The 27,952-nt window shown below is 34.0% G+C and overlaps 1 protein-coding gene across 3 annotated transcripts in view; it reads left to right on the top strand.

Moving 5' to 3' along the window:
* Positions 1–14,967, top strand: part of LOC143233868 (ecdysone receptor-like) — a 98,170-nt gene extending 83,203 nt beyond the window's left edge. For all 3 annotated transcript variants that reach the window (XM_076470688.1, XM_076470689.1, XM_076470690.1), the window contains 7 exons: positions 1,228–1,407; positions 2,268–2,408; positions 2,832–3,055; positions 3,587–3,742; positions 6,928–7,150; positions 7,817–7,966; positions 14,586–14,967. In XM_076470688.1, coding sequence (XP_076326803.1) covers positions 1,228–1,407; positions 2,268–2,408; positions 2,832–3,055; positions 3,587–3,742; positions 6,928–7,150; positions 7,817–7,966; positions 14,586–14,788 — 1,277 coding nt within the window. In that variant the 3' untranslated portion in view covers positions 14,789–14,967. The remainder of the gene's footprint in view (positions 1–1,227; positions 1,408–2,267; positions 2,409–2,831; positions 3,056–3,586; positions 3,743–6,927; positions 7,151–7,816; positions 7,967–14,585) is intronic.
* Positions 14,968–27,952: the final 12,985 nt, after the last annotated feature.

The following is a 27,952-nucleotide window of genomic DNA, read 5'->3' as shown; positions in this document are numbered from 1 at the left end:
AGAAGTTGGCGATAGATGTCACAGCTAATCGTCTCTTTAAAAATTTGCATAACATATTATCAGAGAAATCCAGTATTAAGGAAGAAATCAATTGTTAATAGCATTGTTAGGTCGAAAAAAAATCAAATATTTCAAAGAATTACTCTTTAGAAATTGTTCATGTGTCATATGTATGATTAAGTTTGGTATTTGTTTCTTATAAATAATGAATTTCTGTGCAAATAAATACAGCCTCGTAATGTGGTTAGAACCTCTCATCTTTACATCACTTTTCCCGGCTCTCTTTGTAAACATTCAAAAATTTAACAAGGGCATTTCGTGTTTTTTTCTTTCTCTCGTTGTTGTTTTGATTTTTTTTTCTCGAAGTTACTTCACTATTTCTTTGTTGTTGTATTTTATCTTCTCGGTTTTCCCCCTAATAATTGATGTAGAATACATTGTATTAAGCCCAGCGTGGTTTCAGATGAGACGCGTGTAAAATGTTTTATTACCATTTTTTATTATTCCAGTTATATATAAAAACAATAATAAAATTTCTTCTGAAGTAGAAACATAGGAGTTTGTTTATTCTGTTGTTCCTTGAAATACGTTAATAAAAACCTTTTCCTCTTTATTCATAGTATGGTTAGCATATAAGAATGTGGATCTGAGGTTCTGTGGCCACTAGCAGAATAACGCATAGGCCACCTAAGGCCCAGGCTGTATTGGTGCTCTGCCGGCCACACAAGTAAAAAAAAAGAAACATGGTTCCTAAAAATATCAGAATAAAGGCAATAGTGAGTTATTATTATAATTCCCAAATTTAGTTGCTCCTATAGCCCCACTAAAGTTTAGTCCAACCCTGTCCATAGCTTACGTCCCGCTACCGAGGTAAAAACAAAACAACTTAGGATCAGTTAGCGAAGATAACCCATCGTGTAGATTTATGCAAAATCAAAAAAAAAAAAAAAATTGAAAAGAGGAGAGGAAATACGTTCCTTATTTGGTATGATATTTACTGGTAAAATATTTTCTTCTGAATGTTGCACGAGGTTCATGTTTATAGATAAAGAATTTAAGTGTAAGACTGGAGACAATAATAAAATATTACACTTTAAAACATAAACAAGTATGGTCACTCGGTACTCGACATGTTGCCACCTTCCAAAAATAAAACTTATTAAAAATATTCTCTCTTTGTTGTCAAATAATTTATAGTATTTAGTGCTTTTACTATCTTTTCTAAAGGAAAAGAAGAAATGAGTCCTCCCACCAGCGGACATAATGGATGTTATGTTGATAGCTATGGAGATATCAGAAAGAAAACTAAAGGTCCTGTTCCTCGCCAACAGGAGGAACTCTGTTTGGTATGTGGAGATCGTGCTTCTGGATATCACTACAATGCGCTCACTTGTGAAGGATGTAAAGGTATTGTTTATAATGATATTTTAAACTGATATGAAATCACCATATTTCAAAAACAAAAGCGAGAATGTATTCATATAATATATAACGTGATGATAACCACACCTTGAAAAGTAAAAACAATAATTATAAATATTGTAAAGTAAAAAAAATAAAATAATTCAGGAAACTATATTTCTATACTTTTATTTAAAATCAATAGGTAATAGAAAAAAAATGTTAATTTAAACCGATAGATAATTTACTTTATCTCCGATGTTTATAGCCCCTCAGGGGCATAGTGGTATGTCTGCGGACTTACAAAGCGTAGAAACCAGGTTTCAATACCTGTGGTGTGTATAGTATAGATAGCCCATGGTGTAGCTTTGTGCTTAATTACAAAAAACAAATCGATACTAGTAAATCAATAATATAATGATATGGTATATAAATTCAAAGCTAAAATTATAGATAATGGTTAAACAAAACTATACATATAGTGTAATAATTTTCCCCATATTTTTATATAAGCAGTGAATAAATATTATACACAAATTTATTATTTATTTAATTATATAAACAGAACCTTGAAGACATGTATCAACACATATGTATGTATGTATATAATAAGTATTTACGAAGGAAGACCTTGTCGTTGATGCATTGAATTTCTTATGAAAGGAGATTTTGTTTTCAGCCCGATTTAAATGTCTGATTTATTTTCTTTAAGTAATAAAGTGATATGAAAACTTTGGAATAACCATCTCGTGATTTAAGATAGTAAAGTTATCTAATGTCAACAAATCGATTATATTGCTCTTCACCTGGTTGTGCACCTAAACATTGTTAAAGTTGAATGAATTTTTTTTTTTTTTACTGTGTAGGTTTCTTCAGGCGCAGCATTACGAGAAACGCGGTCTACCAGTGCAAGTACGGCAATAACTGTGAAATTGATATGTACATGAGACGGAAATGTCAAGAGTGTAGACTAAAAAAGTGCTTAAATGTTGGGATGCGACCAGAGTGTAAGTTGCTAGACGTTCTTAATGTATCATGTTTCCAATGCTCGTATTTTTATTTAGGAGATGGGAGAACTGAAAACATTAATATGATACAGTTACATCACAACAAAAAATAGACTACGTTATTTGAATACATATTTGCAGTTATATTGGTATGTGGCGCCATCACAAAGATTTAAGGAAACTACTTTGTTTTTGTTTTACAAATGAATCCTTTTAAAATAATTTTTCTCTGTTCCAAGTGATTTTTTTGGAAAGCTGAAGAAATACAAAAAAATGAAAATTTTATTGTAAATCATTTTATTTTTCATTATAATTTTGTATAACACAGTTTTGTTTATTTAATAACTTCAAGTGATATAGCAAAATAACAATTCTTACGAAATTTGAGAAAACAAATTTATTGTTTTGCCTGTTTTTAACTAGGTGTAGTGCCTGAATACCAGTGCGCCATCAAACGAGAATCAAAGAAAATACAGAAAGAGAAGGATAAGCCTAACAGCACGACGAGAGAGAATATTTGCGACAAAGATGAAAAAACAAACCAAGTTAAACCACTGGAACCTGCCCAAGAAGAAGTAATCAATAAGCTAGTCCTATTTCAAGAAGAATTTGAATCCCCATCAGAAGAAGACCTGAAAAAGATCTCTGTAAGTGGCATTCCATAGTATCTTATAACATAACTGGGTAAACAAAGTTGCTAAATTACTTTGAAAAGTAAAATTTTAAAACAGTAGTTTTGAAATATAATTTTCTGGCAGTTAAAATCATAAAATACTTGAATAATCTGTTACTGCCAAAAATGTAAAACTTTGAAAATGTAGAGCTGTAATAATAGAAAACATTTGGTAATATAGTACTTCTATGGCTTTGTCAACTAGTTATTGCGAATAATTAAGTTACAAAAGACAACGAAAACCAAAATGTCTGAGACAAAAGTTTTAAATTACAAATGATGGATATTGTTTGGTTTTACTTCTACTTGACAAGTTATAATCGTACTTTTTGTCATAAAGCAAGAGGATCAACTATTCTTGAATACTTCGATATGTTTTTCATGTAATCGAAAATAAGAAATTTTGTAATAAACCCCACATTTCCACATATTGTTCAAATTATATATAAAGTAATAATATTTAAGAAAACCAAATTGGTATTATTTCCTTCTGTTTTCTTGACAGACCTTTCCCACAGGCGATAGTGAAGAAGATAATCTTCGAAGGTTCCAACACATTACTGAAATTACCATCCTCACGGTCCAGCTCATTGTAGAGTTTTCCAAACGTGTTCCTGGGTTTGATACCTTACTCAGAGAAGATCAAATTACTCTTCTGAAGGTAAAAAATATAAAAGTGTATGCTTTCAGGATAATATTTTTGTCAGATTTCCATATGCAAGTTTCCTGTGTCACAAGTTGTAAAAAAATTGGTTAAAGAGAATTATCTCCAGTGTATTTCTACTTATTTTAACAGGTTTATACAGTAAATTTTATTATATCATGTGGCAAGTTGACAAAACAGACAAAAATTAAAATGTTATGAAAGTTTTGACCATTTTAATGAAAAATAGAAGTTTTTTTAGGTTTTCAAAGACGTAGGAATAGATGGGGTTTTTACTCCGTGGTCTATGGAAAGTTAAACAAGGCTTGTATTTTTAAGAAAGAAAGAAACAATTATAAAGAGAACAGTGAAATAAGATTTAGCTATGATAAAAAGAAAGAGAAAGAATCTTCAATAGCCACAGCATTGGTAATTCTTTCAGGTAGAAATAGAGTAAATTAATCTGTGAAACATTTATCTCATTTTTATTAACTATATTTTTGTGTTCCAACAATACTGAGCGCAAGGTGCACATAAACCTGATTCAATTTTTATACTCATCTGCCTACCTTCAAACTGAAATTCTTATGGATAGAATTACAGTAAATTTATCTATGAGACCTTTGGAATTATGAGCTAAAAATTTGTACTCGATAAACCATTCTATGAGCCGCGGCATAACAAATCAGTTGAGTTTTAATTTTCAGCTCCTCTTGAAATCGTCTTCAAGTTAACTATTGTATTATAAGAACAATGTTTAAAAATAGTTTAGTTGAATATACCTAAACAGCTTATCTACAAAAAGTAATCACAAATCATCTATTTTTACAACAAAATACACAGTGTAGTACATAAGGCTGTGACAGCTGAGAAACATTTATAACTATTATCACCTTCTAATACTACAATTTTAATCAGTAAAATCCATCAAAGCAATGATAAAATTCACACCAGATTGTTTCTGGTTTTAAATTTGTAATGTAATAACTAAGAGATATGTGAAAAAAAATAAACATCTGCACTCTAGTATGAATTTCTCAATTTCTTAGACCAGTTTTTTCCCAACTTTTTTCTATACTTATAGAGGTAATTGATGTTGAAAAGAGGAACTGAAAATTTATTCAATAATTATTAAACGTTAACGTAAAAGTTGAGTGTCCTTGCAATTAATTTACCCATGCTATGAATTAAAAAATAATAATTAAATTTGTCATTTTATATTAAAACATTGGATTTAACCTGATGATAGTACAAGCTAAACATAAATACTTGTTTATCTCCAGGTACCCAAGTTTCTTTGCATGTTTGCTTTTGTGCACAGTAATCATAAAGTTGGAAACAGCTATGTTTTTCTTTAAATTATTAGCATATCTGTGGTCAGAATTGACATAGCAATATTTTACAATCAAAACTCAACTTTTAGTGAGTATGCGAGTCTGTATGATGAAATTTATTATTGATGTTTTTAAGAATTTTATTGTGATAATGCAATTTCGGGAGAAGGGGCTGTGGATAATGATAGGGCGCATGAATAAAATCTTGCCTGAAGGTCTTTCAGACTCTTGCTACACCACTGAGAAATCTCTCTACACAAAACAAGGCTTTGGCTACATAATTTTCTATTACCTAAAAACATTTGAAACCTTAAGTAAATCATACAAATCTTCTTTCTGGTTCAGTTAATCTCGTTTCTACCATAGGTGTTGTTTGAGAGAGGCCGACAGGAGCGGCTGCCTTTCCTAAGCTTGGATGAGTCCCTTAATGGCAGAATTTGAGACATTTTTAGTCAGGCCGGATTAACACAAATATCATAAAATTTACATATATTAGCAATATAATTGTAGTTAATGTGTATTAGGTGTCATCTCTTCCTGTACTAACAACCTTAAAGAACAGTTTTAATGGAATTTCTTATCAAATATTAAAATCAGTACTAACTGGGCAGTGCAATGTAAGCAGAAGCAAAAAATTAATTTTTTTTCAAAATGAACTTGTACAATCAGTCTACAGAGAAAACTAAGTTTATTTATGCTTCTTTAGAATAGAATAGTTTTTGAATAACGTCTTGGATTCTTTTAAATATATTAATGTATTTCTTCCATTTGGTACAATGGTCCAGGAGGGTTAAGGCATTTGATTCGTAATCTGAGGGTTGCGAGTTCAAATCCTGGTTGCACCAAACATGCTTTCCCTTTCAGCTGTGGGGGCATTATAATGTGATGGTCAATCCATTGGTAAAGACATAGCCCAAGAGTTGGTGGTTGGTGGTGATGACTAGCTGCCTTTCCTATAGTCTTACACTGCTAAATTAGGGATGGCTAGTGCAGATAGCCCTCGAGTAGCTTTGTGCAAAAATTCAAACACAAAACAAAAACAAATTATTTGATACAAAATATATTGGTTACCTGTTGTTGTTTGGAATTAAGCACAAAGCTACACAATGGGTTATCTGTGCTCTGCCCACCACGGTATTGAAACCTGGTTTTTAGCATTGTAAGTCCACAGACATACTGCTGAGCCACTGGGGGGCCTGATTACCTGTATATGTTCCTTATGTTAATATTATAGAATTTTGTAAATCTCGAGCATCCCATAAAGTATGCAAAATTTTTATTAGGTGACTTTACAAAAAATAATTATAAATTGGTTACACTAACTAATACAAATTACAAAAGTAAAATAAATACAATTACAAAAAAAAAGTATATAAAAAAAATGTGGTTTTGGCATCCTGGTAGTATCAGAAATCCAAATATTACACAATTAAATTCAGTTTGTACTTCAAAATAGAGTTAAAGTAAATGCAATTTTTTTTATTTAATGTAGCTTTTACTTGAGGTTACAAAAATGATTATTTGCATGCATTAAAAAAAAAGTTAAAAATACATGAAACTTTGTAATAAAAGTAAGTCTCTTCAGTGTTATTAATTTTAAGTTTGTTCTTAAGGTAATTTTGGATAACTGTAGAAGTTGCAGGAACTATTTTCAAATTTATAAGGATGAACTGTAATTAACATAATATTTAGGGGGTATATCTTAGTGTTAAAAACAGTATTTTTCTAGTTATTGTATCATACAATATACATAAAAAAATATTTGTGAAATCATTATTTTCTTCTCCCAGTTACCCATATAATTAAATTTTAAAACAACTTTTAGCATATTTCACCGAGAAGAATGAGAAATTACATTTATTGTATTAGGCATGCTCTAGTGAAGTGATGATGTTGAGAACAGCTCGGAAGTATGATGGGAAAACAGACTCAATTGTCTTTGCTAATAATCAACCATACACACGAGAGAACTACCGCAGTGCAAGTATAGGAGATTCTGCAGATGCTCTCTTTAGCTTTTGTAGGAAGATGTGTCTTTTAAAAGTCACCAATGCTGAATATGCTCTACTTACATCCATTGTAATTTTCTCAGGTAAAAAGCATTTTCTACAACTTACAATAATATGAAGACCAATTAAATTTAAAGTTGTTTTTGTGTTATGTGACATTTTTCAGTATATTTGAATTAAATAAATAACTGTCATCAGAAATCCTTTTTATTTTCTATTGTTTTCAATAATTGTGATCATATGAATGATGCATTTCTTCCAAGGAGAAAAATACATTCAGTAACGAGTTTCAAAATTTGCAAACTTAAAATTTTATAGTTTAAAACATAAAAACAAGTTGAATGTTTCCAAAAGTTACGAAAAATATTTTATGTTGGTTAACTGTAAGTGTTTTATAACAAGCAAAACAATAACATACATGAGTTAAGTTTGTTTCAGTGTATAAAATAACATATTTTCAGGCTTGCAGACTGGAATAAATTACCTCTACTAATGCTTTTAATACTGTGGAAGTTTCCAAAACATGAATGGATGTTATAGACATTTCTATAAATGTATATGAATCTAAGTTTTAATATGTAATTATGAATGAGGTAGTGCCTTTCTTAAAGCTCTTTCCTTAAAATACAAAGTACCTAAATGTAATGGTACTTTTTGTACTTTTTGTGTTTTTTAATTTTGGACAAATAGTGCTTTTTTATAATTTTAGTTGAACAAATATAATTTTCAAATTTCACCTTATTTTGCAGAGCGCCCTCATATGGTGGAACCTAAAAAAGTAGAGAAAATACAGGAATTCTATATTGATGCCCTCCGAGCATATGTGGATAATTTCCGTCCACCAGGAAAGAACTATTTTGCTAAGCTGTTGTCTGTTCTTACAGAACTTCGAACTCTGGGTAATATGAATTCTGAGATGTGTTTTTCACTCAAAGTTCAAAACAAAAAATTGCCTCCATTCTTGGCTGAGATTTGGGATGTTATGGAGTAAATCTTTGTCTCTTAGGGCTAACTGAAATCATTCCGAGCAGGCTGAATTTGTTTTGTTTGTTTGTGTTTTTGTAAATGCTTCTTGTTCTGTTTCATCATTGCAGTTTGAGCAATAGCCTTCACCCCACCTTCACTAAATATAAATTCTATATATGACAGCGCTTGCTAGAAAGCTTTTACTTCTGGTGCTTTGCATTAGAGTTTTTGCCATGTTTGTGAGATAGGCCATTGTCATATGCTGATGATACTGGTAACCACAAACAAGAACAGTAAGAATATTAGCTCTTACCACATGAAACAAAAAATTTATTGTTTGTTAATTCAATGGTTGTGATTTTGCTCTTGACAAACCCTAAATTAAGCTTTGATGGCATTGCTGCTTCTCTTTGGATGAACTCCAGATGTAAAAGGTAACGCACAAGAGTGAAAGTCAAATGTGCAAACTTGGAACAACCAATCACTTAGAATGGAGGAACTAACTGTGTTTAACAGATGGAAGTGACTGAATGATAATTAGGAGGATTTTTACCAGTTAGCTAAGCAAGGCACTTGGCAATACTGTTAATTGGATTAGCTTCCAAAACTATTATTGTCGTTATTAGCCTGGTGTTGATTATCCTAAGGATCATCATTAACTGCAGGGTTTGGCAACATCGAAATGTTTTAATTCACTTTTGTAAAGATGCGTCCACATAGAAACACTTTGAATTTTTGACATAAAATGATAGTGATTAATAATTTTTAATAAACTGAGATTTGAATTATTGGTGCTGGTTTTTGAAAAGTTGAAACAATGACTTCTGTGTTACATAACTTCGTAAACACAGATTATTATAATTATTACTATGACTGTTGACCTGGGAATAGTATATTGATTGAAACACAAGTGGATGACTAAAACATAAGTTCAATTACTTGTAAATATATAATATAACACATCAGGAATATATAAGTTTATGTAGAAATGTTTTGGTTTTTGTTTATGACAAACATTTATAGAGTGAAAAAAGTTGCTTTGTCTGTATTGTAGTTGGCTTGCTTTTAAATTTGACATGATATTTTCATTGATTCTGGTTATGCAATTGTAATATTTTGTTTAAAAGTTCAGACTACAGAACTTTTATAAAATTCTATAAAGAATGTATTTCTAAATGAATGGATACTTTCTTATTAGTTTTGCATAACCAGTATCATTATATGGTACTTTTTTTCAAAGTTGTATTATAAACTAAGAACAAGTGATAGCAGCTGTTAGACATGATGCAGAAATAAGTGTCATGACACTGTATAATTGTAGGTCTTTTAAGAATAGTATCAACTGTGCTGTACTCAAGCAGTGAAAGAACTATCTTTGAAAGTTTGTTTTCTTGAGAACATCTGCTTTTTGATACATAGCATAAAGTTAACAAAAAAAGACTTATTCTATCAAAAACCTGTATAGGAAAGTCTACTTTGATCAGCTGAATTTGGCAACATAGTGTTATTTGTATAACTAAAAAAGCATAAACTTCTAATGTAAATTGAAAACTTGTATCATGAAGCTCAAAATTTAAATATCAGGCCTCATAAATGGTAAACTGCCTTAAACAGTTCTTTGTTGTTCAAATTATGCTTGCACTAAAAGCATTATTTAATTTTTTTATCCTGTAGTTCTAAACAAGAGACTGGTTTCACTTGTGATTTGACTAATACCCACTTTTTTCATTCAGATATAAAATTAAGTGTACAGTATGTTAGTTGTATTTAGTTCTTTTATCCAAAACAAATCCGTAAATGTGTAATATTATTAAGAGAAAAGATGGTATAAGTTTTAAAAAAAGTATTTATTTGTTCGATCTGAAAAGATTTCATTGTGATAAATTGTTAAAAACAAATGGGTACAAAAATAAGCACTTTTGATAACCTGCTTGGGACACAGTTTGTTCTGATATGTGGGTGATGGTTATGAAATATATTGTATAGTTATTGTTATCTTCAACTTCTAAGGTGCATTCAAAGCTTATACTGTTTATACAATAAAAAAAATATTTCACAAGTTACTTTATTTCCCTCCTCTTCCACTAGGTGAATCATGTGAATAGGATGAAAATGTATTATGCCAAGTTTTTTTGTAATGGCTGTCAATTGCTGTGGTTGTGTACTTAACTTATAAGAAGACATTATTGTTACTGATTTTATCTCAAATATTAAGTAATATATGGTTATTTAAAAATTATTGTAATGAGAGAAATTAAATCAAACCTTTAGCTTCAACCAATTTCTGTTAAATACATTTAACATTTTTTAAAACATTGTATCAGGTAAATAAAACTAAACTGTGTCTTTAGTTGATGATAAGAATTAAATGGTGCCTTGAACATATAAATAAATGGTGCAAGAATCTTTTTTTGGTGCTACCTACCAACTGTGAATAAAGTAATATAAATTTTAAGTGAAAACAGAATGAAACTTTGTTTTTGACCTAGAAAAAAACAGTGATATGGTATTTTTAGAGAAGTAACTGAATGTCGGATATTCTAGGTCTGTCCAACTGAGCAAACTATATATGTTGATATATACGAAAAATATATAAAGCAACTAGTGTATGTTTTTAGGAAAAAATATTTTCACTGTTTAGCCAGACATTTTAACATCAAAAATTGAAGAAATGCAAAAGGATTGCTAATGCAGTTGCTAGAATGTTCAAGGGAATAGAGGTGAACAGGAATTTGTTTGCGTAAATTGTAGGAAAAAGGGGCATAGGAAGAGGAGGGAATTATAGTGTAGACGTGGGGCTTACGGGTGTTAATGAAAATTTTGTTTTACATATTCTGCATTGTAAATTATCATTTATTGTTGTCAGTTACGAAATTTATCATTTAAATCAAAATGTTAAAATGTATTACATGAACATATTTAGCACTCTATAAGTTAGCCAAGTTTTTTTTTTGTGTAATGTTGTAGTTAGTGGATACATACAGATATGAACAGTGGTACTATAGTTTAGAAAACGAAAATAAAGAGCTTCTTTCCCAAACAACCACCTAAAGAAAAGTGTGGTACTTGATAATTAAAAGAGACCTAGTTGTAGTAGCATGAAGTAAGTACACAGTTGAACATGGGTGTGAATTCTGGTTTGATTTAATTATCTGAGGCTGAATGTCTCTTGGATTAAAATGTTCAGATGTAAAGAAACTGTATCTTTGTAATGTTCTATATTTTTAAAATTAAAATTCACGGATTTACAACAGTGTTTCAGTGTGCCTCATCCTCAATCTGTGTGTGTTTACCATCTATGCACTTCTAGAGTTTTTATAAAAGCGCTGTGAACTAAAAAAAATGTCCACCTAAATCTAGCTTCTCTCAGCAAAGCATTTGTTTATTTTTTGTTTTGGTTACAAATTTCGGAAATAGTCGTTACCCTTAATTAGGTAGCTTAAGACAAAAATTAAACAACTCATAACTTTGTAAAATATTCATCTTATGATATATGTCGTTTGTTTGTTTGTTTTTGAGTTTAGCGCAAAGCTACACGAGAGCTATCTGTGCTAGACATCTCTAATTTAGCAGTGTAAGACTAGAGGGAAGGCAGCTAGTCATCGCCACCCACCGCCAACTCTTGGGCTACTCTTTTACCAACGCACAATTGAATTGAGCAAATAAAATAACATCCCCACGGCTGAAACAGCGAGTATTTTTAGTGTAACAAGAATTCGGAACCGCGCCCCTCAGATGACGAGTCGAACGCCTTAACCCACCTGGCCATGCCGGGCCTAATAGATGTTATTTCTAACGTATTTTAGTCTTGCATAAAAGCAACAATTGATCCAACAATGCTTCAAGAATAACTATTGATATGACTTAAGATTTTAGTTAGAGAGGTCTCTGTTAAGAAGTTAAAAACGAATTGCATAACTATTATGTAAATAGAAACAAAACTTATGAAATTTATATTAAATTAACTGTTCAATATCAGATCAAAAGAACATACAAAAAGAATATAATCTAGATATGATTACGTGCCAATATTCAGTTTAGAAAACAGTACAGGCATTCACCAATCTGTAATAAACAAAAATAAAAATTTGTCGAATGCGTTGACTTTACGATATAATGTGCAAAGCATTTGTAATATACATTATGTAAGTGATATATTTTGTCTTAAAATTTTATGCAATTTTACAGTAGTGTGCATTTGTAATATTTATTTTTTCTATTATTACACAAACAATAAGATACAAAAATACGTATTTCAGCTATTGTTCTAATGCCATTCTTTTGTATAACAGTTTCTTGGACATTTGGGTGGTCGTTATTTATGTTGGTTTTCTAACTTGCTATGTTCTTCAGCTAGCTTTACTTTTATAAAGTTACGGTTAACGGTCTATCTGAGTGATGTTTTTCTACTTTGATACTAAAACACACATCAATTTTTCATTTCATTTTAAAAATACCATAATCATCATTCAAACTATAATTTCAAAGATTAATATTGAGCACGTGAAAAGATACTTGATACAAGCAACGTTTATCTAGATTAATCAGAATCACGTGACAACAAGCAAATGAAAGAAAAAAAGATATTAAATACAAATCAGCCTATTAAACAAATTGATCGACACTGCTGAATGTTCGATAGGTTTCATTTGTATATATAAATAAGAATGGGTCTTGTTTTGCTTCTTATTGTGCATAAGCTAACACCTGGACATGAATGTTTTCGTGATAGCATGTTTTGAGATATGTGATGGCGCGTGTGTTCTTTAAATCGAACATTTAACTGCTTCCCCGTCTCTCAAATGGCAGGATAGTACACACACTGTATTTCATTTTACAGATGATGTATATTTTTTTTAAATCGGAAATCTTTATTATCAGGTTTTTAAAGCAAATTTTATAGAAATTAAAAGTGTATTTTTTTTCTACATTTAATGATTTTTCTTACTTCTTCGACATGCAATGAGGTTTTTGTTGTTTGAAGTTGAGCACAAAGCAACACAGTGGGATATCTGAGCTCTACCCACCACAGCTATCGAAACCCGAATTCTAGTGTTCTAAGTCTGCAGACAGACATACCGCTGTGCCACTGGGAGGACCCAGTATAAAATAGGTGATAGTAAAATCACGTTCGAAACCAAACATTAAAAATGTAATTCACACTATAAGATAATCAATACATTTATTTAGTGATAGTTGTACTTAGTAGTATGTTTACATAGTAACTAATAATTGTCGTAGACTTAAACTGTTCATAACTTGCTTATACATTTTCTTAAGTTTATTTAGCTTTCTAACAAACAGAGCTCGATAAACTTTAAGCTGCATTAATCTGGTCCTAGACTACCCTGAACATGTTTTTTACTGACAGTAATGTGTGTAAGGCTTATCCACGTGTCGTTCTGAACATGCTTAACTTGTTGACAATGTGTTCGACCCACAACGTTTGTAGTTAGGGCTTATAAGTTGTCAAACCATGCTGTTGATTTTAACTTAATGCAGTTTGACAAACACTTATTCCCATGTTCCTTCTTGAATAATCATTTATTAGCTCGAGTAACTTCTACCCGTTTAAATGCACATTGTGATTGCATATATGTAAGTAAAAACAAACCAGGTAGTTACTGCTCATCAACATTGGTAGCATAATAATAAATAAAAAGCTAACTAAAGTGTTTGTTTTGCTTTAAGATAAATGCACAAGCAAGTTTTTGCACTATACGAGAATGCATCATTTTTAACAAAGAAACCATCACTTCAAATTTGCCTACTTGTGCCAAAATTATTATAATAGCTACAGTATTAAGAAATCCATTATCTTGGCAAGAGCATAAAGAGTTATCTTAACAAAATATAAGTTTGTTAAATACTCTCAAATTTATTCATATGTAAACAGTTAACTTTCATGACTTATACAAATAAAATCATCTTTTTAGTTCTTTACCGTACAAAATCTAGCACTGTTTGTTTTTTAATTTCGCGCAAAGCTACACGAGGACTATCTGCGTTAACCTTCCCTAATTTAGCAGTGTAAGATTAGAGGGAAGGCAGCTAGTCATCATCACCCACCGTCAACTCTTGGGCTACTCTTATACAAACGAATAGTGGGATTGCCCGTGACATTATAACGCCCCCACGGCTAAAAGGGCGAGCATGTTTGGTGTATGGTATAGTTTGTGAAATGTGATAAAACTGTATTTTTTTAAGATTTAAAGAAAACAGTTCTGACCTTTTATATGTAACTGGTGTTAATAGAAGTTAGAATGGAACATTATTTGTTCTGTTGTACGTCTGTCACAGATCAACTTGTTCTGAGTACCACTTTAAGTAAAAGCTAATCCACTATATGTAAAGTCTTGGCCAAAATGTTCTATAATGATGTTATTGTCTGCATGTGCAGAATAGTTATTGAGTAAGTGCCAGAGAAGTGAAAAAGAAATTGTCGTATGATGGAGCACATATGTAAGAGTTGTTATTCTGGTCTGTATAAATTGTTTTAGTCGGTTGTTCGTCAAAACACACACACACATACCTGTTTTGTATGATTCTCAGTTCGTAATGCTATTGAGAACTGTGGGGTAGAAATGAGCCGAAAAATTGCTAACCACGACCCTGAACCAGTTACTATAACCGAGTTGCAGCGTCAGACAAGTTGGATAAAGTCACCGAAGATTACATCAATAACCTCGTTGACAGCATGCCATGCCGCCTTTTGGAGGCTATTAAGAGTACCAGACGTACCAACCAAGTACTGAATGTTTAATACGGACTTGTGTAAGGTTACAGACGCTGTTTATAATATTCTGATGTTACATTTTATCATTGTATATGCTCAAGTAAGGTTGTGTTTTGATATGTAATGCTTAATTGTACATCTTTCAACAGGCGTCTCTTAAAATTGTTTGTTATTCTAATAAATTGTTTATGATGTCCATAGATCCTGTCTCATCATACAAATTACGTATGTAAGCGTTTAATATGATATACATTTCTAAGTTTGATGTATTTGTATTCCATATTAATAAGAATGATCTTATTTGTCACAAAATATGCAAACACCTTAACCAAGACTATATGAGTTGGTGAAATGTTGCAGTTTCTATAGTAAAACCAAAAGCGTTTACTACAATAACTTTTAAGTGTCGATATATTTTGTAAAACCTATCAATAATACATCTTAAGGTGCCTAATGTGTGCTCCCGTAAATTCAAGTAACATCTGGCATGACAATGGGCATTTGTATAACTAATGCGTTGCTCAAACTTTCTGCAAGGTAAATTCGTAGACTTGGCAAACTTGGTTAATATTGTGACCCAACAATGAATACGTTTTCTCACTCTTCTGCAACTACATCTTTCATATTTCCAAACAAGACATTATTGAATTAGAATAAAGTCATAAACTGAAAACTAAAGCTTTCTCAAACAGTTCCCCGCCTCCGAGCCAACGATTGTCAGTTGGTAAGTTACTGCTGTTGACCTTGTATTTAATAAGTATGATACATTTGTCACAAGCACATGAAGTAGAGCTACTTCTGTACTCTTGTGCTCTCATTTGTGATAGGTCAGCTGCAGAATTGTGGGTCGTGAGAACAATGTTGATTCTTTTGGGGAAATTAGCCACTGCTTTAGTAAGGCCAAGTTATACAATAAAGTTCGTGTTTCCATGTAGATTATTGTGTATATTGACTGCTGCGTGTTGTAATATATTAACTTAAACTTTCGTTTATTTTACCTTAACTTCATCTTTTAAACCATGAGTTATTTGGTCTTTACAACATGAGTCGTTATGGTATTTCTTGTTTAGAGGAATAACATGACACAAGTAAACTGTCCTTGTATACTAGAGGTTTGAAGGTTTGTCTGGGTGGAGTGTTAACGTGAGAACAAGTACAAGAGAAGGAACAAGCAACTTTGACAAAGTACTGCTAATTTTACGTTGTACAGTTACCTATCATGTCTTAGGGTCTATACATCACATATGAATTACATGCTCACAATTTAACCGACAAACGGGAGACTCGTCAGTTACTTAAAACAGATGTAAAACAAAACAAAGCACGGCATCAGAATCTTACGAAGTGACCCATAGATAAGTTTGTCTGTTTTTTGAAGTTCGCACAAAGCTACTCGAGGGCTATCTGTGCTAGCCGTCCCTAATTTAGCAGTGTAAGACTAGAGGGAAGGCAGCTAGTCATCACCACCCACCGCCAACTCTTGGGCTACTCTTTTACCAACGAATACTGGGATTGACCGTCACATTATAACGCCCCACGGCTGAAAAGGCGAGCATGTTTGGCGCGACGGGGATGCGAACCCGCGACCCTCAGATTACGAGTCGCACGCCTTAACACGCTTGGCCATACCGGGCCTCCATAGATAAGACAGAGCAGGGTTCAACTGGTTTCTTTGCCAGGTATTTTCTAAAACTTAAACGGGGCCACAGTGTGTATTGGAGCTGGATGTCTGCGACATGCAGTGCATTTCAGGCTAGCAAGCTTTTAATAAAGTAATTTCTATAGACATCTTTTCAACGTAAAACCCAACAATATATATATATATATATATAATCCAGATAAAGTGTTTCATTTTAAAGCTTATAAAATTAGAGACACTATAATAACATTATTAAGAACACTATAGTAGCTCAGATAGAATGGATTTACGAGGCAAATTTATTTTCATAGTTTCTCACGAATACTGCTATAGTGACTTATATCGCTATTGTTCAATGGAAACTATAAGATGTCCTGGACTATTAAAGGTGAATTTTCAACAAATTTAATATTTGCCTTAGAAACTGTTCTTTGGTAAGGTATAATTCCTGTGTGGTTGCCATATTTTTAAACATTTTAGTTTTTGAGTAAAAAATGAAAAAATATGCGGGTCCTCGAACTCAAGCTCCTCTCGGTCGTTCGGCTGTTTTCGTGACGTTTTACAACCATGACGTAATAGTTGCCAAACAAGCTTCGTTGCGCACCGACCATTTTGTTCATTTCAATGCTGGTGTTTTATGTAAATCTATTGGTGCATTTTTCGGATTACATACTTTGTGAGACTATTTTTTGTTTTGATATTGCTACTTTATGTTTGTTTTATGATATCATGGTTTACTGTGTTGCTTATGGTTGTAAAAACGGTTCGGCATCGGATAAAAGCTTCTTTTAATTTCCGTGCAAGGAGAAGGTGCAACGTGGCGACAGTGAGTGCGGATGGTCAATAGGAAGAACTGGACTCCTTCACACCATGCAACACTGAAACAAACATTTTATTGGGCTTTGGAAATATTGATACACTTGAGATGACTAAGTACGATCACAGTTTTGGATAAACAGTATCTGAAATATACTATTTTAGGTTTAACTGCATCTTGAAAAATACAAACTCGTGACTTGGCTCCTCATCACCGAAGGGACCATTCAAGTCAACAAATTCATAGTATGATGCTTCCAAGACATTGATATTCAGGCAACTTGCATCAAAGCCTCGAGTCTGGGTAATGCACTCTTCATCTTTTAATCGGTTTGACACCTTGTCGTATGAGCGACAGCAAACGCACTTTCTCCTGGTTGGCATCTGCTCGCATAAACCACACCTACACCTTGCGCAAACATACGGAATATGTCATATAAATTATACATTTATGGTAAATATTAAATTAACTATTCAGACCGCTACATCTAGTTTGATTTTATTGACAGAATTATGACGTATAATTGAAATTCATTTTGTTACGAGTCATAAATACCCGGTACAATGATTGTGTAAGGGCCGAGTATTAGTTACAATAGTCGGCAAAGTATAAACAAATAAAACCCAGTCTGTTATACCAATAATTTATAAACATCAGACAGGTTTCTAGATGCTTAAAACTGCACGTGAAATAATACAGACCATATTTGTTGTCATGACTTAGGCTTACCATTCTTCCACTGGAGGTATGACCGACTCGCAACCGGCCTGGACGCTATCGGTATCACTCATAGTTCCGGTACTCTCGCTCGTGGAACTGTCCTTATCACTAGATCTTGTCAGATCTGTGTCAAAAGTAACTGTTCTAGGTTCGAATTGATATGGTGCTACTCGACACTGTTCAGAACACAAAGTCAAAACAGACTCCGCCTCTGTTTCTCCGTATGCACTGGCCATGTTTATTTACATTCAACGCGCTGGCATTAGCGGTTTGTTTGGCAATTATTACGTCAAAGTACTTTTCCTAGCGGCAAACGGAAAAACTAAAACGTTCGGATTGCCGCTCGGAAAGGGTTCTTTCTGCACCAAGTTCTACGTTTCATTTATTAGCATATATTTTTTACAAAAAATGTGAATCTGCAAAATTAATCAGTAAGAATACTTCTTTTGACTGCAAAGTTTCCCTTTTTCTGTAAAATTCACCTTTAAGGCTTTCGCCAAACCACTAATTACGTGATATGAAACTGTAAAGTTGTTTGCGTTAAATGAATAAATAGCTAAAAAATTAAATTCTCAAACTATCATGGATATCCCTTTACATATTAAACATAAAGTTATTCAAAGTATACAACTTTATAGCATCAAACGTGTTAAGAGTGTAAAATTCATTGTCAGTGTTTATAAAAAGAAATTGAATGAAGTACGACTGAAAGTAATTACACAATGATATCTCAGCTCATCTTTATGGAACGCTGCAAAATTATTTTGTATCAAGTTAACTATTACGAAAACAAGCAATCATATCTCAGGACGCCCCTCGCTAGTACAGCAGTAAGTCTACGTATTTATAAGGCTAAAATCAAGGGCTCGATTCCTCTTGGTTGACTCAGCATCTGCCCGATGTGGCTTTGCTCTAAGGAAACACACACACATCTCAGAAAATTATATAACTTTTGAAATAAACAAATGTAATCATAAAGATATCTTGATGCGGACAAATGTTACATTTTCACAAATTTCTGCTAATAAGATTAGTTTGACAAAAATGGTACGCATTTTTATATATAGAATTACACATACAATAATGATATATTCTGCAGAGTTTCGACAAGTCTATTCAAGTTTGATAGTGATTAAACTTTGATCAAGAAATATATTTCATGTACCACGTGTCTATGCTTAAAATCTATTCACGTAATACAAATCAAAGTAGAACAGTGGATCTTCTGCTTCGTGATATATTATGATATTGTGTCAAGTTTAGGCCTAGAATGATCTGATGGTAATAGCACACGACCATATTCATACTTTCAGCCATGTATATGTGTGTGTGTGTATGTGTGGGAGAAGGATTATAATGTGACAGTCCGTTTCACTTTTCATTGTTAAAAGAGTAGTAGGACGTAGGTGTGGTTGGCTATTTGACTTCTCTGTATTGTATCACTTCAAAATTATGGACAGCTAGCGCACAAGAGCTTTACAGTAGCTTTGCGTGAAATCCGACAAAAGAAACTCAAAAGATTATTTAACATACAAGTTCGCTTTGTTTTTTGGTTTTTGAATTTCGCGCAATGATACACGAGGGCTATATACGCTAGCCATGCCTAATTTAGCAGTGTAAGATTAGAGAGAAGGCAGCTAGTCATCACCACCCACCGCCAACTCTTGGGCTACTCTTTTACCAACGAATAGTGGGATTGATTGTCACATTATAACGCCCTCCCGTCTGAAAGGGCGAGCATGTTTGGTGCGACGGGGATTCGAACCCGCGACCCTCGGTTTATGAATCGAATGCTTTAACCACCTGGCCATGCCGGGCCCCAAGGACGGGGACAAATCAATATGCGATGCTTTGCAGTAGAGAGATAATCATAGTTTAGTATAAAACAACTGTTTTTACTTATATTTTAATCAATTCATAGAAATACGTTTGCAAAGTTTGAAAGATCTTAAAGCATATTTAACGAAAATATAGTGCAGGTATTTACTTTTAAGATTATTTATTACTAATGACTTTTTTAATACATTTTGGACTCTACTAGAAATAATTCAAAATATTCGCATTTTGAATCCACACAAACAGAAAAGAAGCTTGGTACATCCCACTGTATTATTTTTGAAATAATACAACCTTTATTATCTCACAGAATGGGCCGAGCTAGGCCTAGTAAATTGCGTGCTTAGACAGTGAATCCAAGGGTTTATGGCTTGAGTTTCGAAAAACGATCACCACGTTTTGGGAGAAGTGGGTAGGATATAAGAGTTACAATTAAATCACACTATTCATTTGGATACGATTAGCTTATTTCTCTTAGGAACAACGGTTGTTTGCGAATAACCTTCGTATAACTTATGCAAGTTTCGAAACAAACAGCAACAAATAAACCAAGCTCATAAAAATATATCAAATTTTGACCATATTGAAAAAGGACTTCAATATACGATAAAATATAACACTGGAATGATGACATCAGATGTCGACTCTACATAAAATACTGACGACTTACATTTTTTTAATTTCATTTTTTGTCATATTATTTTAAATATTTGGATATTTTCATATGATGAGGGTATTTCATTCTCAGCAAATTGTGAGCATCTTATTCTCAAAAGTCTGAATTAGAAATTGTCTAATCTAATATCACCAAAACAACGACTCTGAAAAAAGCGGGCGCGGCACGGCCAGGTAGTTAGGGCGCTCGACTCATAATCTGAGGATCGCGGATTCCAATTCCCGTCGCACCAAAAATGTACGCTCCTTCAGCAGTTGATGACGAGAAACTCACTTTAAATGAAAATGTATCTCAGAACGGCTGGTATGGGTGTTAACACTTTTATCGATAAGCAGAGAACAACGTTTCGACCTCCCTAGGTCATCTTCAGGTTAACAAAGATAGTTTGCAACTGACCGTTGCCGGATAACTGTCTTAGGGATGTGAGTTTAAACGGGTACGGAATTGTAGGGGGCGTTGCAGTTGATATTAGGTAATTAATTAGTATAGGTATACAGGTGTTATTTTACATTGGTTTAATTTTGGTTTTAGTTGCTGTACGAGTAGGGAAATAGGGTTTTTTTGATTTTGCGTTTTTTTTATATTTGTTTCCCTACTTAGTATCTGGGAGTTTTCTATGGTTATGTTGTGTTTATTTGATTTGCATTGTTGAAATATAATTGAAATATAATTCGAATGCTATAACTGAACACTGGACACTGGAGTAAAGCAGACTGTATTTTGTTTTCTTTCTTATTCATTTTGGCTGTGGACTGTCTCATAAAAATAGTCATTTAACACAATAAACTTGGTGTTCAATGGATACTCATAACAGTGCTTGAAGATCTTTAATACATAGATTACCTCAGTCTCCTTGCAAGTTGACATGTTGACATCTAAGATAAACTGGAAACTTATCAGATACAACGAAACAAATAGACATGAAAATAAACACTGACAAGACAAGTGTATGAGGAAGAACACTATCAACCACTCCCACTCACCGTTGACAAACAGGATATGGAGGAAGTTGATCAATTCACATATCTCGACAATAAGGAAATTGCAGATGGAGACTGTGGGGAGGAGGTGAATACCATTGCCACCAAAGCTGACCATACCTTTACCGTGTTGCTAATGGTCTGTAAATTCGAGAACATTAGCCCGCAAATCAAACATTTAATTTTCAAAAATAACATGCTTAGTATACTTCTGTATTGATTAGAATTCTAGATGATGACAAATTTGAGGTCTTTCAGAGGAATTGTCTCCAACATATTATAATGATTTTATCGTACAACACAACCAGCAATGAAGAACTGTTGAGAACATCGTAAGTACAGCTCTTATCACTGTAAGTTAAGAAAAGATAATACAGATGGTAGGGGCATGCATATTGTTCTCCTCACTTCCCAAGGAGTGGGCACAACAGGATCATCCAGATGAGACCTGGTGAAAAATAATGAAGAGAGAATTGAAATAATATAACCTGACCTGGGAATCACCTGAATAGTGACACGAAATGAAGAAGACAAAAATCAATGCCCATTCAAAGACGTCTGTAGATTCTAACATCATCCTAGTTCGAGTCATATTATCTTACCAATGATAAATATCTCATAAAGAAGAATGCTAGTCTCACATGGTCTTATATCATCCAGAATACAATTGTAATTCTGCCTTCAAACATATTTTAGACACTTAGTACCAAAGTTATTTTCCAGGCAGTGTCATTTCCACATACAATGTTGTGTTGCTCGTAGAATATATTTCTCATGGTCTGTGAATGTCCCAGTTCAGCATGTTTAGTACGAATCATTACTTAACAACAACTATAGCTAATATGGATATTCACATCATATACGTTGTCCCATTTTTTCCTAGTTATTATGAAAACTTCGTGTGATTTTGATTGAAAGTAAGGTGGTAAAGAGAAAGTATAGATTTCTACACAAACATTAATTCGAGTCAGTAAGAGGTTCCAGTGACACAAACAATTCAATTCCGTCTGACTTTGTTTTCATAAAAGTAATGTGAAATTTTACAAAACAAAGCAACATGGATATTATTCAAACAAATATTTTCACCTCCTTGTAAATATTTCATTTCTGTCTACTTGGACATACATTTCACTAAGATTTTTGAAAACAAGTTGTCATTTCTGTAATGTAGTGTAAGGCCCAGGATATTTATACTTCTGATTAAAAATAAAACTATGATGTAGCAAAAGTCATTAGCCAGTTTCACTTCATATGTCATCACTTTAAGATTTGGATCAGATTCTTTAGCTTCATTCATTCATTGCTTGCCAGTTGTTTTCTTTGTGCAATTGATTCATTACATGTGATACAGCATTCTTGAACGATTTTATGCAGTCTTTACTTGTGTATGATACCAAAAACATATAACCATGTGCTTATAATACCACACATATTATCATATATACCACCATCACATATCATATATAGTATTGAAAAGGCTGCTTCAGGTTTGTTTGCTTGTAATTAAGCACAAAGTTAAATAATGCTCTGCCCACCATTGGTATCGAAACTCGGTTTCGTGCATTGTATGTCCGAAGACATACCGCTGTGACACTGGGAGTGGTTACTTTAGGACTTAGGCAGGATAACTAATGTCAATGCTTACTCCCGACAGCTATGTCTCATAAACACACTTTCAGCGTTTTACCATTACTTATGAGCAGATGAATTCAACTCTCACTATCTGCACTACAATAAAAATAATTACAGACACAATTCACTAAAACAAAAAGTTTTAGGTAAACTTCCTTCAGCCAGAATTAGTATCTGAGAACTCTACTACAGCATATAACACCACGCAATAAGACTTTACGTAACGAATGCAGTACTAAATAATAAAATGCATTTATTGACCTAATCGAACCCAAATGCCTGTCGCTATATATCACGACTACCATCTATTAATCAATCATGTAAAATTAAAACAAAGAAATCTAACAAAACAAGAACTTTCTATCAATAGTTATCACACTCTTATTCACGTTATGTCTTGATTAAGAGCACAACTCCTTCACTGCAGGCTCAACATGGCCAGGTGGGTCAAGGCACTCGACTCGTAATTCGCGGGTTCGAATCCCGGTCGCACCAAACATGCTCGCCCTTTCAGCCTTGGAGGCGTTATAAATTGACGGTCAATCCCACTATTCGTTGGTAAAAGAGTAGCCCAAGAGTTGGCGGTGGGTGGTGATGACTAATTACCTTTCCTCTAGTCTAACACTGCTAAATTAGGGACTACTAGCGTAGGTAGCCCTCGTGTAGCTTTGCGCGAAATTCTAAACAAACAAACAAACAAATAAGCCTTCACTGCACATGCGGAAAATACAAACAGATTACAGATTTGCTAGTGTGCAAATGCTACTTTACTTTGTTTTGGGTGTTGTTGTTTGTCTTTTGTATAAACAACCCACAAATTACTTTTCACAAAATTTCACCTACGTACTAAAAAAAGCGAAAACTGCAAAACTCTTTCACCCTTTACATGCATGAGAAATATAATAATCAATTTAGTCCTGTCAAGTGAAAATATCATAATTACATCTACTAATATCAGATCTTCTGACTGAGATAAAAAAAAAAGTGGCTATCGCAAAATGTCCTATGAACAATCTAACGTGAAACACCATTTGATGGTTCAGAAAATAAGGTCTGTCACTTTCTTTCATTCATTTATTGGTATCTCAACAAATAAGAGACATCCCACAGATCTAAGCATCGTACTGCGAAACACTGTCTGGTAACACAAAAAGTAAGGGCTACAACGTACCAATCTATTTTCCACCGTAACTGAAGAAATTTTGTGTCTAAGCATTCATATGTTTAAATGACAATTCACTATAGGAATTTAACGTTTCGCCTTCACATAAACTAAAGCACTCCATGACTCACTATGATCCTAGGTGCATACCTTATATCCCATAGAGCCCCGTAGCGGCTCAATGGCAATTCTGTTTATTTCATTAAAAACTAGATTTTGATACCTATGGTGTGTAGAACACAGTTAGCCCATTGTGTAGCTAGGTGCTCAACAAAGACAAACAAACAAATTTATCTCACAGGTCTGCCTTACAGGTCATTATCTTCACTACTTAATATTTTCTGTCACTTTTGGTTACAGGAAAGTTCTAATTTGAAGACTTCTTCCATCAGCAGAATTTCCAGTCTTCTCTTAATAGTTACAGGTAACCGTAATCAGGGTTAAGATTGGATTCTAGTGACTGGTTGGTTAGCATTTTATAGCACCAAGAAACTAGGATGTCTGCGTCAAACAACCGGTAAAATATTAAAAATAAAGTAAAATTATTAGAATTCGTAGAAAGTAATCATGTTATAACAAAACAAAGTCCAATTTTTGAATCAAAAACTTAAATAGTGTTATAAAGGCCAATGGTCCTTAAAAAACTAAAACCATTTGTAAGGTGGACGTGTCACCACCGCCAATGACACTGTCCAGCATCAGGGTTAAACCTAAAGAAATTGATAAAAGTAGATGTTAAAGATAAATGGGTCAGTCGGTTTTGAATATTGGCGAGAACAGGATGAAGACTAACGTGAAGCGATTCCAGGGCCAGTAGAGCGCTAAACATGTCGGTACAATTCGAATACTGCTTAGCTTCCATGTGATCCAGGGAAGAAAATGGCGTACAGTTCGGTAGTGAACACAAGAAGTATAGAGTGGATGCTGTGCACAACCACTGAACCACAGCAAACTATGGCAGAACCCACAGAGTCACCTGATTTCGAGCCATCCGTATAAATGAAAATGAAAGGATGGTTTGAAAGATGTTCGGCAAATATAAGACGGCACTTCCAATCAGGGATATCCGTCTTTCTTAGACGACTTAAAGAAAGGTCACACTTGGAAATGTTAATAAGTCATGGAGGAATGGGCTGACCAGTGGATATAGTAATGTTATTACAGGACAGACCCAATTCATCCAACTGTGCCTGGATACAAAGGCCAAAAGGAACAATGGCAGTCTGTCTGTTCTAGAAAAGCATGGCCCACTGAGGAAGAAAAACACAACCACAGGTGAGACGCTGTGGTAAAGATCGAAGTTTTTAAGCATATAGTTAAGACAATTGCAAACAACAGAGGTGAAGAGAAGGCTCATGATATTCTGTGTACAAACTCTGGACGGGGTAAATATCTCTGCAGAGCCGAAATTCCTGATGATAAAAAGGGTCAAGCATCTTCAAGGCCGAAACTCTGGAAGAAAAATAGGTCAGAGACCCATAGTGAAGTTTCGATCGAATGAGAACACGATATATCTTAAGCATAGAATATTGATCCATTCCCCAAGAGGTGGAAGAGAGGACACGAAGAATGCTCAGTGTTCTTTTATACTTGATTCGTAGCTGCTTGATGTGTGGTATAAAGGACAGCTTATTGTCAAAGATAGTCCCCAAGAACTTTGTTTCAAGGACCACGGGAAGCACAACTTCACTGACACAAAGTTCAGGATCGGGTTGAACACACCTTTGGAGACGAAAGTGCATGCAAACGGTTTTAGAGAGAGAAAAGTTAAAACCTTTTGCTGTGGCCCACTTTAGTAAATGATTGAGGGCAGTCTGTAGCTGCTGCTCAATAAACCTCTTACTCAACATCTGACATGAGATATGGAAGTTGTCGACATAGAGTTCGTTTGCAACAGTAAGAGTTGTCCAGTGACGGCATTAATCTTCATACTGAAAAGTGTGACACTCAAGTAATAGCCCTGAGAGACTCCAACTTTCTATAGGAAAGAACGGTAAAGTGTCGATTCCACACGGACTTGGAATCGCTGGTTTGTTGAAAAATGTTTAATGCAAATAGGCAAATGGCAACGCAACCCATATAAGTGAAGGTTTCGCAAAATTCCATAGCTCCACATAGTGTCATGGGCTTTTTCAAGGTCAAAGAATACTGACACAAGAGTTTGTCACTTGAGAAAGGTTTCTCTGATTGATGTTTCAAGTCAAAAGAGGTGGTCTATAGTGATGCACTGTCATCGGAACCCCCACTGGGTGGGCGAGAGGAACCGAGCAAGACGAGCATTAACCATCTTCTCTCAGGTCTTACAGCTAGAGTTCATCAAAGCAACTGGACAGTAGTTTAAAGAAATCTTGAGATCCTTCCGAAGCTTAGAGAAAGGTAGGACAACAGCCTGGCGCCATGCATTAAGAAAAACATTCTCCTGCCATATATGGTTAAAAATAACCAGAAGAATAGCAAGAGAAGCAGGAAAGAGATGGTGCAGCGTCTCGTAGTGTATATCATCAAGTCCGACCGGTGTACTGCTAGACCAAAGAAGAGCCAGCTTGAGTTCCAACAGTTAAAAGGAGCGATTATAGTTTAGAGACTATAAACATAACTGCCCTTCCGAATTTTGTTCCTTATGATTTGTAACTGGTAGTAGAAAAGATGCTGATATGAATTTAATTCAAGATTCCTTCTGGCTTTGACGTCTTATCTGCTGAGCATGTGCACTGGCCCGGTGAAAAGCGATGCGGTTCAAAAGTGTGGGATATCTACGAAAGGTATCCCAGGCCCATTTTTGAGCCTTCCGTGCCATGTGGCAGGCAGGATTCTGCCACGGACGAGGATACCATGGAAGACGTGTCGAGGTTTTAGAATTACATAGAGCAACTACCTGGATAATACAGTCAGTCACTGCTTTCATGCAATCGTCTATCGATGGCTTACAGAGAATTGTAGGATCAAATTCTGATAGAAAAGTTAAAGAGAGCCAACTGGTTGGTCCAGCTTCCACCTGGTCACGAGGATCGGGTGGCATCAATCACGGCCAGTATCTCTCAAAATGATCACTGCCCCGTGGGTTACTATCGACCCTCCATGAAAAGTGGGAGAATAGCAAAGTGGAGCAGCCTGAGAGATCAATAGCAGTAAAGGACTGACAAAGTGCATGAAAATAAGTATGAACACCAGTATTGACGAGAGAAAGGTTGTGATCCGAGATCGTACGCTCTATGAAGAGACCCCTCCCATCAGTATCAGTACCTCCCCAGAGGAGATTATGTCCATTAAAGTCCCCTCGGATTAAAAAGGGAGATGGCAACTGTTCTCTGAGAGCATCAAGATCTGATTGATCATAGATCTCTCCAGGAGACAGGTACAGAGAATAAACATTGTGTCGAGGGGGCACATGTATTCGTCCATCACACAATCTGTCATTTCTATACAAAGAAAACTGCCGTGACATAACTAAAATAAGTAAATATACGATTAAAAATAATATTCCAAATATATCATCCAAGAGAAAACCCAAAACACCCAAATTGGCCACACTCATTAGTCACATGTAACAAGCGCACCAAAGAAGGTCATTACTGTGTATAGCATATTTCAAATATGTAAAAATTTATAGTTACTCTAATAGCATATATATCTGAAAAGTTGTAAAAATGTTAAGATAAACCAAACTTTACTTTTCTAAGTTACCAGAAGAAGAAAACGCGATACTTTCTCCAGTATCATA

This window comes from Tachypleus tridentatus, chromosome 12 (genome assembly GCF_004210375.1).
Source record: "Tachypleus tridentatus isolate NWPU-2018 chromosome 12, ASM421037v1, whole genome shotgun sequence".
NCBI classification, from domain to species: domain Eukaryota; kingdom Metazoa; phylum Arthropoda; class Merostomata; order Xiphosura; family Limulidae; genus Tachypleus; species Tachypleus tridentatus.
This window is presented reverse-complemented; position numbering and strand designations above follow the sequence as displayed.